The 19,608-nt window shown below is 47.3% G+C and overlaps 1 protein-coding gene across 3 annotated transcripts in view; it reads right to left on the reverse strand.

The window, feature by feature from the left end:
- Nucleotides 1–2,506: 2,506 nt before the first annotated feature.
- Nucleotides 2,507–19,608, reverse strand: part of GALNS (galactosamine (N-acetyl)-6-sulfatase) — a 55,294-nt gene continuing 38,192 nt past the window's right edge. For all 3 annotated transcript variants that reach the window (XM_081017819.1, XM_081017822.1, XM_081017820.1), the window contains 3 exons: nt 18,419–18,540; nt 8,073–8,190; nt 2,507–4,653 (listed from right to left, as the gene is read on the reverse strand). In XM_081017819.1, the coding sequence (XP_080873945.1) occupies nt 4,567–4,653; nt 8,073–8,190; nt 18,419–18,540 (327 nt within the window). In that variant the 3' untranslated portion in view covers nt 2,507–4,566. The remainder of the gene's footprint in view (nt 4,654–8,072; nt 8,191–18,418; nt 18,541–19,608) is intronic.

Genomic DNA, 19,608 nt, shown 5'->3' on the forward strand with positions numbered 1-19,608 from the left:
CCTCCTGGGAGAAGCCATTCGGCGGGAGGGGGGGGGACACTAGTTGTAAGGAACCACCACTCTTACGCGGTTGGGGGTGGGGAGGAGTCAGCAAAGAAAGTTAGAATCTCCAGGTCCCTATCTATGTGGGGTTATATTAACCACAAATAATTAGTGGCTCCTTACTTACCATGAGTTTTAAAGTCCAGCTTTGTGCACAGAACCAAGGCCGTTAAATACTTTTGGTTTTGAAAACGGGGAGTTATTTTCCTCCACTTTGCCAGCGGGTGCTGAAGGGCGAGGCAGGACTCTCATTGCATATTTAGCCGGTGAATCAGCAGAGACTGTGGTTTTGCAGCCCTGGGCTTCCGCTCTCTGGCTTGCAGCCGTCATCAACGCGAGCTATACTTTGCAAAGGTCAGGTCCCTGCCCCACCTCCCTTACAATCGAGAATCTTGACACAAGGCACACGCAGAGGAGGAGAGCTGGGGTCAGAAAATATGGGGTTATTGCAGCTACGAGGACATGGAGTGGGTTTGTGCGCAATTTTCCAGAGGAAATTCCTCTCTTTATTTTCTGTGTTATTTAATTTTCCTCCAAGAAGCTCAAGGTGGCATACATCGTCTTCTCCTCCTTCCCCATTTTTATAATTCAGAATCCTGTGAGATAGGTTAGACTGAGAGTGACTGGCCCAAGGTCACCCAGTGTGCTTCCTGGCTGAGTGCGGATTCAGACCCAAGTCTCCCATGTCCTAGTCCAGCATTCTGAGCACTACACCACACTGGCTGTCCAGTCCAAGTCTGGTTTAAAGATAAACCAGCCTACCAGTAATTAGCAGATCAAGCAAGCACACAACTCCTCCCCCCCCCCCCCGATATTTAAATCATTGTGATTTCCCCCTTAAAATATGCAAATATAATTGGTTTATGCAAATACCTTGGGTTAAGAACTTAATTTGTTCTGGAGGTCCGTTCTTAACCTGAAACTGTTCTTAACTTTAGCTAATGGGGCCTCCCGCTGCGCCGCCGGAGCGTGATTTCTGTTCTCATCCTGAAGCCAAGTTCTTAACCTGAGGTACTATTTCTGGGTTAGTGGAGTCTGTAACCTGAAGTGTCTGTAACCTGAAACCCCTGTAACCCAAGGTACCACTGTATTATGCAAAGGTGTCCTCATTTTGTGTCATGCATTTCCTGTCCTTTGGCAATCTGTAGGTGGCCATCCTCTGTGTACTTTTTGCTTTTTTAATAACTTTTTTTCGGGTTTTATAAACAAGGAACATAGGAATTATAAGTGATACAAATAAATAGACCAAGTCTTCTCATGTCATTTGTACATCACAAAAATAGCATAAAAAATTTGCAGTAACAGCTACAACATATCTTCAACCTTTTCCAACCAAAGACCCAGTTCTAATCCAAACATGCATATGAGAACATGTTTCTCATTTATTTAACCATATATCTGTATGTTGGCCATGCTGCTGCTGTGACCCACTTTAGATCATGCCGTGATCCAAACTGTTGGCCCCAACCCACTAGCTGAAGTCCCAGTATGTAGTTTAGGGCTTTAAATGGCAACAACAAAACCTTGAACTTGGCTTGGTAAGCAGTAGACCGTCAGTGCAGATTGTTTAACCCTGGTGGATGTGTTCAAAGCCGGATGTCCCATGAAGCCCCCTGGTGGAGCCGAAGGGACAGTTTCCAGAACTCACCTTGGCAATGTTGGATTTCCAGTTTCTGTTCCTGTAAGAATGTGGCTGAAACCCTGAACATACTTCTCAATTAATATGCTTTGTGCAAGGCATTTTTACTCTTCTTGCAGACACGAAAGAGGCAGCCAGGTTTGGTCCATTAGAACAGAATCCACAGATCAGCTAAATAGCCAACATTCATGGTACAGTCTGCAAGCTTTCAAGTTACGCAGAACTCTTTGCCAGGCTAGATAAGACAGAAAAGAATGCATCTTGGGTGAAGGAACACCATACAAGGTGCTTGTAGGGGCACTGCCATTTTCCCGTTTCCAGTCTCCATTGCTGAGAATATTTATTTTTTCTTTAAAGGGATATATTGGTGAGCTGAAAGCCTATACAAAGGTCACATCCATCCAGAAGGATCTGCATTTCCCAGAAAGGCCTTTGTTGGGCAAGACAGAGAACGGGGTGGGTGGGTGATGAAGCAGAAGGTCACTGTGTAGGCTATTTTCACAGCTGTCCCTGCTAATACTAGGATTTTCTCAAAGACAAATTATCTCCTCCACCACCAGAAAAAATCCTTTCCCCAACAGCTGGCCCAAGTTGGCCAGTCCTTAGCAACAGAAGAAACAAACACTGACCCAAGCATGCAACTTTCCATCGGAACACAGAGCTTTTTTAACAGCTATATCCCCAAAGACAGGAAGTGATTGGAATTGTAGGGGGGGGGGGTTCTGTTTTGCAGTTGAGTTTGTTCTGCAATTTCACCACCAATTCAGCTTTTCTGTGAGAACCCCAACACCTTCCTTTTCACAGGAGAAGGCTATAAATAGCATCTTTATTACAACTTTGCCATCTTTATTGGATCTGTCTTCACAACAACCCTGTGAGATAGGCTACTGTCATAAAGTTTGACAGAGAAGGTGACTTACTCAAGGCTACTTAATGAATCCATGGCAGAGGCCAGTCTTTCAATGTCTCCCCTGGGATCCACTTAGTGAAGTGGAGCAAGACTTTGCTGGTGTAGGCATGTGAAGAAATCCATCACAGCTTAAACCAAGAGGCTTGGCTTATCAGACAGAATGCTAGCATGACAGGCCCCAAGGCACTTCTTCTCCTTTCCGTCCCCAACTTCTCACATTTTAAAATACTGCACGCCGGGATTTGCATTTCAAATCTTATTATCTTCCACAATCTCATTCAACAAGGAGCTCAGGGAAGAGAGACACAGCACTTGTCGATCACATATTATATTGGCCTTAATTTCTTACAATCACACAATAAGAAAGTTATAAAGCTGACAGAAGTATTTCTTGAAAGTTAACAACAAACATACAGAACTCTTCTAATCATACTAAAAACAACATCACAGCAGCAGACATTTATTCATATTAACCTTTGGCACTTCTTGAAAATGTATATTTTGGCACAATTTGAAACCGAGTCTTAAAAGAAATGTTGGCAATGGAGAACACTTCTTTGCATAGCAAAATAACAGAAGAAAGGTTTACCTTGCCAGCCATCTGTTTCCAGCAGTGGCTGACCAGGTGCCTCCAAGAAGCCCACAAGCTGGGCGTTATGACAACTACCCTGTTGTTCTTCCATCCAACAGCAACTGGCATGTAGAGGTAGACTGCCTCTAAACATAGAAGCTCCACTTAGCTATCAGAGGCATTAACTATTGATAATATAGCTCAGGTGTGGGGAGCCTCTGGCCAGACCGTTTTGGCTGAGCCACACTCACCTGCCCTACACCTGCTAGCATATATTGCATCAGGTGTGAGATGCAGGTAAAGTAATAGCTGGGCCCAAAAGGGCTGCGGAGCCCTTTTTGAAGTGGAATGTAGGACTCTATGCAAACACCAATGATCAGCAAACTGTTAGTGCTCGAAGAGAGCCCTGCACTGCCAAAGCCCCAACAATCAGCTGGGATTGGCTGCACTAGGAAGTTATCTAGTGCAGCCAAGGGGGCTATAGGAGGGAACTTGGATTTAAAGCACTTCCTCCTGTGTTTTGAATCCAAAAAGCTAAGAAAGAAAGAAAGAAAGAAAGAAAGAAAGAAAGAAAGAAAGAAAAAGATGAAGCAGTTTGTATTGAAAGAGCTGGAGAAAGCACTTTGAGTAGAGACCATTTTCTTTGCAGAGGGAAAAATACTTCAATTTTAGGTGCATTGTCTTCTCTGCAAAGACTTCAAAGGGGCTTCCTGTAACTAATGATCAGCTGAATGGTGATCATTCAGTGCCAATGAGCTGATTAGTGCTGGAATAACATCCTCAAAGAAGGATGCAACAACCTCCTTTAAACTTTGACACCATTATGATGTCTGGTGATTGACAGGTGGGTAGTCCTGCCCACCTGCCAAAGCTGGCCTGCAGAGGGTATGGGAGACATTATAGCCAATAGACTGTAATGTTGCTGGCACTGCATGCAGTGAGCAGCAGTCTTTGCTCCAAGCACGTTTAAGCAACACTGTACATTTGCTGGAGCCGCTGAATACTGGCATTGACGCTTAACAATTTTTAGATGGCACAAAGATGCTCTGCCTCATCAGGTCCAGAAGGGTTCCTGAGCTCCAGGACAAACTTCCAATTCTAGGCAGTGGGAGGGGAGCAGAATGCTGTGAGAGATGATCACAACTGATAACTGAGGGCTCAGTCTCAAAGGAACTTATGTGTAGCAAAGGACTAAGGCAGGCTCTCCAGCCCCAATATCTGAAATAGTCTTAAGATCACAGTACCTTGGCCCTGTCTGTACTGAGAGACTGAATTCATATAGATTTACTGCTGTAACCCTGAGAAAGAGAGGAGGGAAACACTCTGGGCTTCTTCCCACAATGCCCCTTTTCTGAAGAAATGATCCGCAGCAGCTCTGTCTCCAGCAGGTTAGGCATGAGATGCTCAGTGGGGCCAAAAGCATTTTTGAGGGTTGGGGCTGGGAGGCTTCAAACACTTCCCTATCTTCTCACAGCCTGGAGGAGCCCAATTCTGTTGCAAGACAGGAAGAGAAACTGGGTCAGCCACAAATCACTAGGAAAAATTGGTATCTGAATTTGCTTGCTCTCCTGTTATATCCCAACCCACCCCCATTTTCATTTGGTGTCTCTCACCTTGGTAGCCTGAAGGCAGGGGCTGTTGGGTTTTTTTAAAACAAAAACAAAAACACCAAACACTTTGTGCATTACTTAGGATACTTTTGACCTTCAGTAGCTAACCTGAAAGCCTCTGATGCTCTGCTTCCAACCCCCATCCCCCCTGAACACTGGCTTTCCTGGTTGAGGCTGATGGGAGGTGGAATCCAGCAAGGTCTGGAGGGATGCAGGTTCCTCACCCCAGGCTCAGGCACTTTATTAACAACAACTTATTTCTGTTAGAAAAGTGACATTCAAGAATCGCTACACCCTGTGAACAGGATGGTAAAACTAGTGCAAAGACCCACATGCTAAAACCCCATTCCAACAGACTGGGCTGCCTTGTCCTCTTCACAACAGGGTCATGTATTAGGCCCCCCCCCCCCCCCGCACTATCCCTGCATTATTCTGGGGCTGTCTCAAATCCCTCTTCTGGCATCGTGATAAGTGAGCAAACCTTTGTATTGCTGACAGGAAGAGAGAAACAGCCCTAGACTTTGAAAGGCTCTATAATTATTTTGCACAGACATATTTGCGGAGATTACCCAAAGCGCTCAGGAGAAGACAGCAGTCTCGGAAGGCCAAGGGTGAGACAGATAAGAACATTTGTGTTTTAATGAGCAGTTTGATGGATTAGCCCGCCAACTGATGGATTAGAAGGCATTTACATGGCGACACCGAAACAGGAGAGCTCAGCCTCAACACCTCTGTGGTTCACCGGAATTATCCTGCCCTTGCTTGAGTTTTGTAGAAGACAGCCAATGTCAGGAAGGAGGAAGCGGACATCCTCCAGAAAGAGAAATCCCTTCCAGAGCCCAGAAGCGATTGGTTACAACCAGGCAATGAGTGCAACCCACCCACCTGAGAAGTCTCAAGGGGGCCTTTAGTCACCAAACGGCCTGCCTTTAGATGCCATGCAGGATGAGCATCACAGAATCCCCCAAGGGTGTTCCTGATGGCAGTGGGTCACACAACTGGGGCACCGGGGGAGAAAGTGCCAAAGTGCCTCCCCTCAGGTTCTTCACCTCAGCCCTTAATCCAGTGAGCTTCCTCGCTCCCACCCTTATCTCTGGGTCCCTTTGGCTCTGTCATCTTCGCCCTTGTGCTGGAAAAGCCTCTTATCCCTCAAAGGCATGTTTATGCCTAGCCTTTACTCTGGCCTCTGACACTTGAGATAGATAATATTTTGGGCCCCACCCTATTCCTGTGGCTGTCATTTGTTTTAAAACGTTATTAATACTGTATTTTCAGATCACTGTAACTTGCCCTGGGACCTTATGGTGAAGGGCAGGTAATAAATAAGGAAATCAACTCTATTTGGAACAGAGCTGAAAGCAGCTCTGGAGAAGGCAAGTGAAAACCAGCAGTACAGAATCAAGCCCTCACTCCTCATCGGCTAGTGTGGACAAGTCAAGAGGGCCTAGACTTCTGCATGAGCCACTCTCAGTCCCCATAAAATGCTCTCTGCTGCACATCCCTCATAAGCCACCCTACCTTCTTCCAATTTGTCCCTTCCCTCATTTGAACCTTTGCTGCTCATTAGTCAATCTATGACCCTCCGTTTTGGTCCTTTTCATCCAACAAAGGCTGCAAGGCCTCTGAGGCGGAGATTGCCTCACATCCATATTCTGTACTGCACCTAGCACACGCTTGGCCCAACATCAATCACCTTCAAAGGGCAGCCAAGCGCATCACCATCTCCCTCCTTCGGCGTCTCTCTGCAAAGCCCACCCATCCATGGGAGAATCCAGCTGTCAGTTTATTAAAGGTCATTCCTGCCCGCTCTGTGCTGTTTGCGTTATTTTTATCTGCTTTGTTTCATGTGAGAGCCCTACAGGGGGAAATAGTTTTTGAGAGGCTGCTGGTGAGTGAGGCTTTGCATTCTGCACTGCTAACACCAGGTGGCAATGATGGCCTGGCAATCACAGCAAAGGGCATTTTTGCAGGCATTCAGCTCTTGGAAGGAGGGCTCCAGCCAACTTAAAGAACAATTAACAGGGTTTTCATAATCTGGCTATCACTTCCAAAATGTAAAGGGAAGGACAGTGGAAGCAGTGCAAGGCAAACAGATGGACGCCTCAGTTGCCAGAGAAGCTGAAGTTTCTCACAGAGAGTTGGACTCTCCTAGATTTTATGACTGCAAGGGTCAAATTTCTACCTCTTTCAAGGTGCTGTGGTCCCTTGTACACTAACTGGCAACAGATCTCCTGAGTTTCAGAAAGTGATATTTCCCAGCCATACCTGGAGATACCAGGAGTCGAACCTAAGACCTACTGCATCCAAAGCACATACTAAAGGTAAAGGTACCCCTGCCCATACGGGCCAGTCGTGTCCGACTCTAGGGTTGTGCGCCCATCTCACTTAAGAGGCCGGGGGGCAGCGCTGTCTGGAGACACTTCCGGGTCACGTGGCCAGCGTGATGAAGCTGCTCTGGCGAGCCAGCACCAGCACAGCACACAGAAATGCCGTTTACCTTCCCGCTATAAAGCGGTACCTATTTATCTACTTGCACTTACGAGTGCTTTCGAACTGCTAGGTGGGCAGGAGCTGGGACCGAAAGATGGGAGCTCACCCCGCCGCGGGGATTCGAACCGCTGACCATGCGATCGGCAAGCCCTAGGTGCTGAGGTTTTACCCACAGCGCCACCCGCGTCCTTAAGCACATACTAGGCACTGCAAAAGCTGAGAAGAGGAAAGATGCCTCAGTGATGATGGACAGAGACTTTTCAGGCTCATTTCCATATGTATGGAACTGGTCTTTCAGTGCTGCTGCCTCTTTGAATTCACAAAGGAAGATATAGGACTTTTTTTTTTTACATAAACTCCTAGTGAATTGAAGCACTTCCTGCAAAAAGGGAAAGATGATGTTCTGAGTTGCCCAACCTCATAGAATCATAGAGTTGGAAGAGACCACAAGGGCCATCGAGTCCAACCCCCTGCCAAGCAGGAAACACCATCAGAGCACTCCTGACATATGGTTGTCAAGCCTCTGCTTAAAGACCTCCAAAGAAGGAGACTCCACCACACTCCTTGGCAGCAAATTCCACTGTCGAACAGCTCTTACTGTCAGGAAGTTCTTCCTAATGTTTAGGTGGAATCTTCTTTCTTGTAGTTTGGATCCATTGCTCCGTGTCCGCTTCTCTGGAGCAGCAGAAAACAACCTTTCTCCCTCCTCTATGTGACATCCTTTTATATATCTCCCTAAGGGGAGATAAGTTCCACAGACTACATGAAGGACCAAGGGGTTTTATGCTTATTTACATTTTAATCCCTTACCATGACCGCCTTGTCACAGACGTTCAGCTGAGGCTGCCCAGGTAGCAATGTCTCCTTGTGCTGCTCAACGATGGGGGAGATTCTTTCTATAACACTTTGGTATTCAGCACTTGAAAAACTGGAAAGGCAGAAAAAGGAGATCAGGCAGGACAGAGATGTAAACACAAGGAATGCTGGCATAGCTGGTGTGGTGGGTGGGAGATTGCTGTGTTATACCACATTAGACTTCTTTGACTATTTAGCCCAGCATCGTCAACTCTGACTGGCAGCAACTATTCACCACCTGCTATCAGATCTACCAGGGACTTCTGCAGGCAAAGCAGGTGCTCTATCAGGGATCTGTGGCTTGTGATGAGTTACTCAACCCATATGTGGACTGGTAGATGCGGAGAGCCATCAATGACAGCTTCTGCTCACTCTGGAGATGGTACAGCACAGTCTAGATTAAAATTTCACGTGTTGCACGGCTGTGGGTGCATGGAGTTCGCACATTAGGGCAGGAGTGGGCAGATGGTAGACAGACAGCGTGTACACAGAGATCATCCCAACAAGTGACTAATGGGGTGTGCAGCAGAAAACTGGTTCTGCCCCTTGAACTACCTTTCTGAGCCTGGTTCTGGTTGGTGGATCCTGGGATTCTAATTTAAAAACAACAACATAGCTCTCCCAAGCCTGGCATTTGCTCATGGTTGAATTAGGGATTACCAGACCTAGACAGCTTAAAAAACAGTCCTTCGGCTTCAACCCTAAGGGCCCACCACACTTGCTACCATGCCTTCAGATGGTTCCTGGACCTGGATGCTTAAAACACTGTTAGGAATAGCATAGAATACGAAGATTGGCCTTCAGCAGGCCCAAGATGCCGTGGATACACAGGGAGCATCACAGCATCTGCCTCACCCTCTGCCTGCTCCCAAGGTAATAGATATAGACTCCATGTCATAGGAACACAAAAGTGGACTGACTCAAGTTATGCTTCACAGAATGGCACCCATTTAAATAGATGTGAATTCCTCCACTGCCACCCTACTGCCACAGAGTGAGCAAAGCACTGACATGTTCAAGGGAATATATTATCACGAGAGTATATTTTACTTACTTACTTGTTAGGGTCTTTAATCCCATTTTGTTCCCAACTTCAGAATAGGAAGTTAAGTAGTAACACAGAAAACACCTTCAACAACTCAGAGCCAAGTGATCCAAATCTTTATTTCTGTTTTGGACACTGCAACCATCTAAAGCTGATGTAGTTTAAATGTTCATAGCTATGACCAATTCAGATCCAGCATGGATCTGGGTTGCAAGATGTCTTATTGTGGCTTCAGCAGCTTTGAGAGGTGGAGAGAGCAAGTCTGAGCATGTGGCAATGTGCATGCCCCACACGGGAGCACACGCTGAAGACCTTTACCTTGGTTGACTTTGGTCTGCACAAAAAGTCACTTGAATTAGAACTTCCTAAGATCATGGAACGTGCAATGTTTGAAATATCGTAAAAAGTTGGAAAAACTAATAATTGGATACTGCAAAGATTAAAAGTAACGGATGCAGTGGAAAAGGTTGTGAACATGGATATATGCAGGACATGTGGCAAGAGGCAATTTGGGCTGATGAAGGTTAATCAAAGCTACAATTTCAAAAGGCCAAGGGCATGACCACCTATGTAATGGGTAGACAATCTAAAATTAATAGCAGGGCTTATGTGGATGCAAGAAGCAAGCAACAGAAGATGATGGAGGGAACCTGAAGAGGCATATATCCAAAGATGGGTGAGAGATGATGGAGAAGACGAAGACAAGGTTGGACACCTTGCATTGTTTTCACACAAGAGGGCTTTCACTGACTCTCCTGTGAATGTTAAGGAGGAGCAGGAAACCAGGCCCCTTCCCACTCTCCCCCACCCCAACAACCCACCCCTTACTCTTATCAGGATTATAAACTTCAGCAGGTATTTGTTTAAGTGGCTTAACGTTCCCTTTCACTGTGGTATTACTTCAAGTACTTCTTAAATGGAGGATTAATACCCAGTGATCTCATTTTGTCCATCATATTAAGAGTCACTTAGGAAACAAAGAACTGCAAATTGCTTTTGGAGATAAAATGGAAACAATGCCACTCAGGCCTGACCCTGGACCCCCTTTACTTCTGGTCCGAGCTGCCCACTGGCCCCGGGGGCTCCAGAGCATTTCCTTCTCCAAAATCAATCACATTCGAAACCGAGGAACACGCCAACGGTTTCCAGTAAGTGCTATAAATACCATATCTTCTTGGCAGCCTTCCAGACAAACACACACACACACACACACACACACACACACACAGTAAGTCCAATGGGGTCCATGCTGGATCTAAGCATGGCTCAGAACAAAGTGGAAGGAAGGTTGCAAGGAGGAATTGCATTCTTGAGAACAATGACAGACTTCATCTCAGCGAAGAGAGAATTTGTGACCTCTTCTGCCACAGAACGTAAGAACCAACTGCTGGAGGAGACCCAATGGCAGTCTCTCTAGCCCAGGATCTTGCTTCCCAGTAGCCAACCAGATACAGATAAGCTTTTAAGGCAACGGCTATCAGTGGCTACTAGCCATTTTCTTGATCACTATACATCTGTTGATGCACCCTAGAATAGCATTCGCTTCTTTTGCTGCTACATCACACTGTTGGCTCAAGTTTGACTTCTGGTCTACTAAGACCCCTAGATCCTTTTCACATGTACCACTGGCAATCCAGGTGTTCCCCATTTTATATTTGTGGAGCTGGTTCTTTTTGCCTAAGTGCAGAACCTTGCAATTGTCCCTACTGAAATTCATTCTGTTAGTTTTGGCCCAGTTCTCCAATCTGTTAAGGTCATCTGTTGTGCTCAGGTCCCTGCCTGTAGGCTTCCTGGAGGAATCTGCTTAGCCACTGTGAGAACAGGTTGCTGAAGTCTCTGGAAAATAGGGGCCTGCTTTGATCTGAACCCACTATCCCACTTTTTAAGAGGGGTAGCCCTGTTGATCTGTTGCATCAAACAGACTGTTGTGGCACTGAAAACAAATGCAAAGGCATTTCAAGAAATTAGTAATGGGAGCATAAAATTTATATGCACACAAAGAAAGAACAGTGCAAGTCATTCCCAACAACTGGCAATGGGGAGAAATAAGTAGAGCAAGATCTATAGTATTGTATTATTATCATATAGTATTAACACACACAGAAAGAGGCAACGGCCTGGTTCATGTGCCAAATTATGGCTTACTGGAACTGTGCAAATTTACAGGCTCCTGGAGAACAGCTCACAGCTGCTTTGCTCTTCCCCAATTTTTCACTCCCGTGCTGTGCTATGCAAGGCCAAGACGAGCCACAATGGAGCAAGGCAATGGCGCACTAACCTCACCTGTCTGTCTTCTTGCAGCTGCCCACCAGACATTGCTGTCAAGTTTAATAAAAGCAGGGAACATGGGCATCAGCCAGCACTGGGTGATGGAGGCTGTTTATTTCACTGGGGTGCACACAGGAAATCTTCCCACACAAAAGCAGAGAGCCAGCAGCGCAGATTGTAGAGATCTTGTCTTCTCCTGCGCTTATCCTCATCAGCTTTTTGAACTGGTTAACAGGCTGGTGCACATATAGATTGCATATGGGATGTACAATACCCCCTGCTCTGCAAAGAAAAGCTGCTTGGTCATGCCCACCTCTGCATTATCCAAGGGAGGAAAAAGAATCATGAGGGAAAGAATGACCAGAATCCACAGCAATTTTCATGCTGCTGGTGGTGCTATGCCTGTACAGGTGTTTGGAACGCCTATTGTCTAAGCAAACTGACAGGCTGCTTTGCCCCTGGGCCGCCCTAAATTTGTATTCCGTCTCTTCAAGCCTGCCAAAGGGAGGATGGGAATTGCAGTGGAAGAATGAGAGGGAAGAGCGCGCCAGGGTGAGCAGGTGGTGTTGTGAGGAGTTTGCTCGGAGAGATTCCCCCTGTGTACGCAGAATTATTCCACGCTCAGGATGAAGGAGCAGAGTGGACAGAGTCCAGGGTCATTACACTAATTGACACTTTACCTCCAGGAAGTCCCCAGAGAGCCAATCAGGGATGGATTGGAGGCGCAAGGTCCCAGGCACAGGTGTGGCGTGTGTTTAGTTCATTTAGCGTAATTGTGCTTCTGCAATCTGTTCTCATTGCCCTCCCACTCCAAGCAAAATCTGTACACAACTCACTACATTGTTAACCCCGCCGTGGCCTGCCGTGAAAACTCAGTTTGGGGCTGGAAGGAAGGAGCTGGTGTTAATATATTGCCTCCCTCCCTGGGCTATGATGATCTTAATCTTTGAGCCTTTACACTCCCCTTTCCAGCTTCACAGAACTGTCTGAGGTTACTGAATCTGAATGATGAGAAGCCAAGCTGTAAATATATATATAGCTTTTTTGTATTTCTCTCTTCCTTTGTTTAAGTATCTGTGTACACACACACACACACACTCTCTCTCTCTTTCTGCATCCAAATGCCTGCAAAGCCAGGTGGTGCAGCTCTTTCCATCTGCAATGAGTTGTGTGCCTCACCCCCTGACTCAAGACAAAACAAAGAAGGATCTGGTAACATAGGAGTCTTTGCTGGAGAAAGCATTTCCCGCCCCCAAAAACCTAAGATGCATAGCAATGCAAGTTGGCATAATATAGACATCACCTCACCTATTTTCTCCCCATTTTATATTTTATTCCAAGACAGGCTCTCATTTAAAAAACAACACCACATTTCCACACTGCTCCTCCTCTGTGCAGGAAGACCTAGACACAGGGAGAACAGCTTGGAACCCTGAGACTACAAAGAGAGAGAGCATGAATTATGCTGGACTATGAGGGACCTATGGCCTGACCCAGCTTTGAGGATCTTCTTATGTTCAGTGGTATGTGCAATACAGTGAGCTCAGATTTACAGCATCCCCACAGACAGGCAGGTCCTCCCCATATTCTGTGGACAGAATCACCGACAAGCCCATTTTTGTTCCTCTGCTTGCAGGGCCCTTGCTGGTACCCATCTTTCAAGTGAAATTATGCCTGGGCAAGAAAACACTTGCTCTCCCTCTGAGAAGCACTAATACAGGGACTCCCAACAGGCAGGCTGCCAAGGGGGATAATTAAGGCAAATCAAAAATACGCACCCGCCACACTAGTAACATCTCTGCAAATGAGGATAATTTAATTACCCACAAAGAAGGGGAGACCTCCTTTCCACAAGGCTTCCAATGTGACCGGAGATATGAGAGGATATAAACATTAGAAAGCTTCCCAAATGAACTTTCATTTGGTTTATTATTATATTTATTTAAAGAGAGAGAGAGAGAATGTGCGCCTTTCTATTATGCCCTGCATATTAAAACATCATTTCACCATAATCATGTCATAATCTCCCCATAAAATTCAATCAAGACAATAGCTTGCCGGGTGTTTGGAAAGCAAGGGAGCCAGATGAGAAATGGCTGCAGATGAAAACAATGGAATGCAGCTCAACTCAGAGAGGGCGGTTTTCCAAAGAGACAATTAGATGACAAGGCAGGGGATGCCCTGTGGAGAGAGAGCTCCCAAATCTGGATCCAAGTAGCTTGGATTTTGAAAGGAAAACCCCTCAGCCCAAAGCACAAAAGTAAACTGGAGCTCTGTGTGTTACACTTGCAGGACTGGGACACCTGGGATTTGCTGCTGGGTGCAGAACTCAGCATACCGACAGCCATAGCTTTTTCTTTTTGAAAGGAAGTTTCCAGCTCTTGTGGTTGGTAAGATAAACTTGACAACACTGGGGCCATGCCTGGGGGCCCAACAGGACATAAAAGAGTGGGTACGATGGGGCTTCTGCACCCAGCATGGCAGGTTGCTCCTTTTGTAGGGGGAGGGGAATTGCAGAAATAATTCTATATATGCAGACTGTTGGACTGGCATGATGTATTCAGAAAGCTGATGTGTGTTGTGGTGAGCAGCATGTTGTGCAAGGACCTGCGAAGACCCTATAGTGTTCAGGCAGGCCTTTGAAAATTGAATTTCTTTACAAGGCAGTTCTTCTTGAGATGTTACTGATGTTATGATAATATGATGCCACTATGCTATTTCTATTTTCCGACCAGCCCTGAGGCTCACTGCGTGCAGTTGGCCTGGCCATAATTTCACTGCCCAATCTATAAGGAAGATGGGAATATGAATGTAATAAATAATAAATAAAATATTCAGCTCTCAGATTCAAGGTGTTGCTCAATGCAGCATTCAAAGTTGTTGCTCAGTGCAGCCCTACTAGGCAGCACTGGGCGGTGGTGGGATAGATGAAGGCAGGAACTTGTATATGAAAAGATGCAACAAGACATTTTAGAGTATTGGTCATAGCAGAGGTCTCACTTCAGGCAGCAAAATATTATGATCTGGCTTTGGATTTGGGCTCGCTTGGCAGACAATTTCTGCTTCTAGTGTGGACTATGCATGGTCTTGACAAAAAAAGAAATAGTACTGCATAAATGATTATCAATATAAATTAATACATAGCTGCCCACTGAAATGATAAGTTTCTCTTCACTTACCATTTTTTTCGCCCTATAGGACGCACCGTCCCATAAGGCGCACCTAGTTTTTTGGGGGGAAAATAAAGGGGAAAAAATTATTTCCTCCCCAAGCGCGGGGCTGGGTCGGGGGAAGCCCGAGCTTCCCCCGACCCCAGCCCCCAGAACAGGCAACTCTCCGCAAGCCATGGGAGCCCGGTGCTGGGCTCCCGCGCCTTGCGGAGAGCCGCGCGAAGGCTGGGCGTGCTGAGCTCAGCGTGCCCAGCCTTCAACATCCAAGCAACTCTCCGCAAGCTGCGGGAGCCCGGCGCCGGGCTCCCACGCCTTGCGGAGAGCCGTGCGAAGGCTGGGCGCGCTGAGCTCAGCGCGCCCAGCATTCGACATCCAAGCAACTCTCCGCAAGCTGCCGGAGCTCAGCGCGCCCAGCCTTCGACATCCAAGCAACTCTCCGCAAGCTGCGGGAGCCCGGCGCCAGGCTCCCGCGCAAAGTCTGGGCATGCTGAGCTCAGCGCACCCAGCCTTCGACATTCAAGCAAATCTCCCGCGCCTTGCGGAGAACCGCGCAAAGGCTGGGCGTGCTGAGCTCAGCGTGCCCAGCCTTCAACATCCAAGCAACTCTCCGCAAGCTGCGGGAGCCCGGCGCCGGGCTCCCACGCCTTGCGGAGAGCCGTGCGAAGGCTGGGCGCGCTGAGCTCAGCGCGCCCAGCATTCGACATCCAAGCAACTCTCCGCAAGCTGCGGGAGCTCAGCGCGCCCAGCCTTCGACATCCAAGCAACTCTCCGCAAGCTGCGGGAGCCCGGCGCCAGGCTCCCACGCAAAGTCTGGGCGTGCTGAGCTCAGCGCACCCAGCCTTCGACATTCAAGCAAATCTCCGCAAGCTGCGGGAGCCCAGCGCCGGGTTCCCGTGCCTTGCGGAGAGCCACGCGAAGGCTGGGCGTGCTGAGCTTAGCGCGCCCAGCCTTCGGCATGCAGGCAACTCTCTGCAAAGCCTGGAGAGCGAGAGGGGTCGGTGCGCACCGACCCCTCTCGCTCTCCAGGCTTCAGCAAAATCCTGCATTCAGCCCATAGGACACACACACATTTCCCCTTCATTTTTGGAGGGGAAAAAGTGCGTCCTATGGGGCGAAAAATACGGTAGATCACCTATGAATATAACTATAGCCTTTAAGTCAAGAGGAATCTGCAGATCCAAATTAGGTTAAGAACTTAAGAATGGCCCTGCTGGATCAGACCAAAGTCCCATCTGGCCCAGTACCCTGCTCTCACAGTGCCCCTCTGGGAAGCTCACAAGCAACACCCAACTCTCTGGGAAAGGGGCACAGCGTTCTTTCTGACTGGTGCAACCAAAATGCTTCAGAGAATGAGAGAAGGAAAGGAGAGACACAAAACCACCCTCAAGGTGAGCGAGAGAAAGTCATATTGTCAGGCTACCCTGTTTCCTTCTCAGTGGGTCGTTACAAGTACTGAAACTTGAAAAACTGTTGCCTGGCCTTCCTTTTTTCCTCCTCCCTCCTCATCAGTTTTTCCTTGCAAGTAATGCATTTCAGATGGGTTGTCTTACTACTAATCTTTGTAAACAGCTCTGGGAGGCTTTTTGGCTAATAAGTTGGGCAAAAAGAGGTTATGAATAATTTTGAGTTTGTGCCAGAATTGGTGATTCCAATAAGAACCACAGCGAGATCAAAGATGGAATTATTTCACCCACCCCCAACGACAGCATCTCTATATGCAGAGTTTACGCAAATTATGTGCACATTACAACCTATAAGTCAGCTATACTTCTCCAGCTCATGATTCACTCCCACACTGCCTGCCCCTGCAGTTAGTGCAATGTGAACCAGCAACGCTCAAGCCACAAAAATCAACTGCAAAAAGAATTCATTAGGGCTGAAAAGCAGAAAGATCTTATTCACTCCAAGGATAGGACCAACGTCTCTTTTTCCTTTCCTCCCCAGCAGAGAACACTTAGTGGGCAGCGCAGTCATGTGGTTCTGCCAGGACAGTAATGGAGTGAGCGCAATTGCTCCGCTATTTAGAAGGGATGGGTAATTGCAGCCCTGTCAGTTCTAAGAGCACCTTGCTGTAAAAGCCACTTTGGTGCAGGTGGAGCCAACAACACCCGTTTCCTCTCTCCTTAACGCTCCATTTTGTAAACAGGATTTGTTTCAGGGAAAGCAGATGGTACACTCCAGCTCCTCGTGAGAAAACCCGCCCAACCTTTCCAACTGATCCGCCAAGGCTCTTTTGCTCCATTGCCAGTGTAACCTCATGTGCCTCTCTGCAGCTACTCCTGGTGGCTGCTAGAATCCCAGGCTCACCTGCCAATTCAGAGGGAGGAGGCAGGCATGGAAATATGCTTACCAAACAGCTGCCACAGACTCTCAGTTCACACCCTGCCTTTCAGTGGCCTCAGGTGAGGGCAAAAGGCAGGCAGCAGAATGTCTTAAATCCTTTAATGGAGCATGGATTTAATCTTAGGGATACATGAAACCTATCTTGAATAGCTTCTGGCTAGACAAACATGCCAAGTTCCTTAGGAACATGGAAAGCTGCCTTTTCCCAGCCCAGAATATTTCTCTGCCTAGTCTACATATCATCTGCTCTGACTGACAATGACTCTCCAGGGTGTCAGGCAGAGTCTTTCCCATCACCTATGGCCTGATCCTGGAGATGCAAGGACTGAACTGGGGACCTGGCGCTTGCATACTGCATCATCTGCTGCTGAGCTACAACCCTTCCCCTTCGCCACCAAGAGGGCTCCCAGCTCTGACATTAAGATGATTGCTACCAAGGAGACAGTCTTCGTGATTATACTCTTCATCAAAAACACCCTCGAGGCTGAAAGCGGGAGGGTGGGGGGAGCATTCAGAGCACCATTATAACTCCAAGCATGTTGCTTTCAGGGGCCTTCTCTGCAAAGAGCCTCCCACCCGCATCCCCTAAAACTGCAGATCCCCTCCCTGTCTCCTCAGGGTCTTGAAACCAGCTTGCAGCATGGAAGTCTGGGGCCACTTGGCTGGAAGGAGGTCAAGACCTCTTGCACGGCTCTAATTAAGGTTGAGGGGGCTTGCAAAGAAGAACCAACTGGAGGGGAGGCATTGTTCCACAGGTCAGATATGCCCTCGCTTTCTACTTAATGGCATTCAGAATCTACCACCTGAGACAGCTCCCTCACATTTCACCCCACAGGAGAGCTGTCTTTGTCTGCAGCCATTAAAAATCCAGTTCTGTTGGTTTTAGTTCATTTTACCTGCTTGTCAGAGAGCTGTACAGCTGCAGTGCTGTCAGGATAATGCATTTTGATCCAACTTGCTTCTTTCACACTTTCATTCTGAGCTTCCCAGAAGCCTTGTTATTAAAAGCATAGATGCTGCCTGTCAACTTCAGGACCAGCCCAAGACATTTTGCTGCCTGAGGCAAAAGATAAGATGCCACCCTCATCCCCCGCTTTCCAAGTCCAGAAGCAGACCCGGCTGGCAGCCGAATTTTAGTTCAGCACTGGCAGTGGGACACCATGGTCTACCACAGAGCAGGCTGTGCGTGGTACACAAAGCCCCAGCCCCTTGCTGCGGCTCCCTGCATCCCAGCACCAGCTGCCTGAGATGCCCGCCTTCTTCTGACTCATTGTATGGCAGGCCCTGGTCAGCCTGGCTTTGTATGCTGCTGCTGAACAATTCTGTGATGCTCAAAAGCTTGCATTCTTTCCCACAGAGAAAGGACAAGCCAGTTAAAAGGGATGCTGTGCTTGACCAGTTTACCTCACTCTCTTGCGCGGCTGGTGTTCACCTCAAGAACACCACTTGTGTTTCCGATCACATGCCTGCCTTACCTTATTGGATACTTTTCCCCAGGGTCCTTTCCCAAGTGAAACAGAAGTGGAAGTTTGGAGTGCTCCTCTTGGTCATGGGTCGTTACTCCAGAAACATTTTGGCCGGGGCAGAAATCAATGCCCTGCAAGAGAAAGAGGAATGCCATTCACTAAAGATCAACAACAAAAGCACATGAGCTGTAGGTGGCCAGGGATCTTGAATTCTCATCAGTTTACATTAAGCAAGAAACTTTCAAGTCCTAGTGATTTAACAGAAAAACCTGGAAATAAATGTATACAGGGCCCCAGATTCATAGGGTTGTCAAATGTTGCTATGTTAATTCCAATGGATTTCAAAGTGGCTCAGTGAAATCATGTTTCCCCAGTGCTGATTCATTACCAGAATCTCCTCTCCACACCCACACGCGTTCTCAAGCTGGCTGCCAGGCTGTACTGAGCACAGGAAAAGCTTCCTAATTGTCATTACATTTGTATCACCCCTTTCCTCTACCTGGAAAATCTTGAGAATAGCATACATAGGCATCCCAGGTGGTCTTCCATCCAGGCAGGGACCAGACTCAGACCTTTTGCAAGGTGGCTGCCTCACAAGCCTTTGGACCAAAAGGCCAATAATTGGTTTCCTAGGAGTTCAATGTCACGCAAGAAAAATGGACCCAAAGAGGCTTGCAGAATGGAATTTGTTTTTCATGCTCAACTGACTGGCACATGTGTGGTTAGGAAGGACCTGCTCACCACCATCCCCAGTCAGTGACACACAACCCTCAAGACATGCTTTCCCCACAACCATGTGCCTTGACCCACTTACTGAAGGCATTCAATAATATCTATCCCCAGGACAGCTTGCTTGCTCCTGCTTCCCAACCACTATGGCTTCCAGGTACACCGTCTCCTTACTTTAATTAGTGTACACATGGCAAACTTCTCCACCATGCAAAGGATGAAACCATCCCTCACTCTCTCAGTGTAAAGTGCAGAATCATAATCAAAAGATAGACAACACATATTGCTGGCCCCACTCCAGATTCCACAATAGTCAGGTCAGGTTGAAATAGTCAAAACTGCTGCACTCCAGCAGCTGATGACAGTTCTACAGCAAATCCTATACTAATGCACTGTCCCAAACTATCACCCAGGACATATCATACTGCCAACCACAGCATACCCTTTCTTTGCAATAATGCTATAATGTC

Source organism: Podarcis pityusensis (genome assembly GCF_964106645.2).
Source record: "Podarcis pityusensis genome assembly, chromosome: 8".
In the NCBI taxonomy this organism is placed as follows: domain Eukaryota; kingdom Metazoa; phylum Chordata; class Lepidosauria; order Squamata; family Lacertidae; genus Podarcis; species Podarcis pityusensis.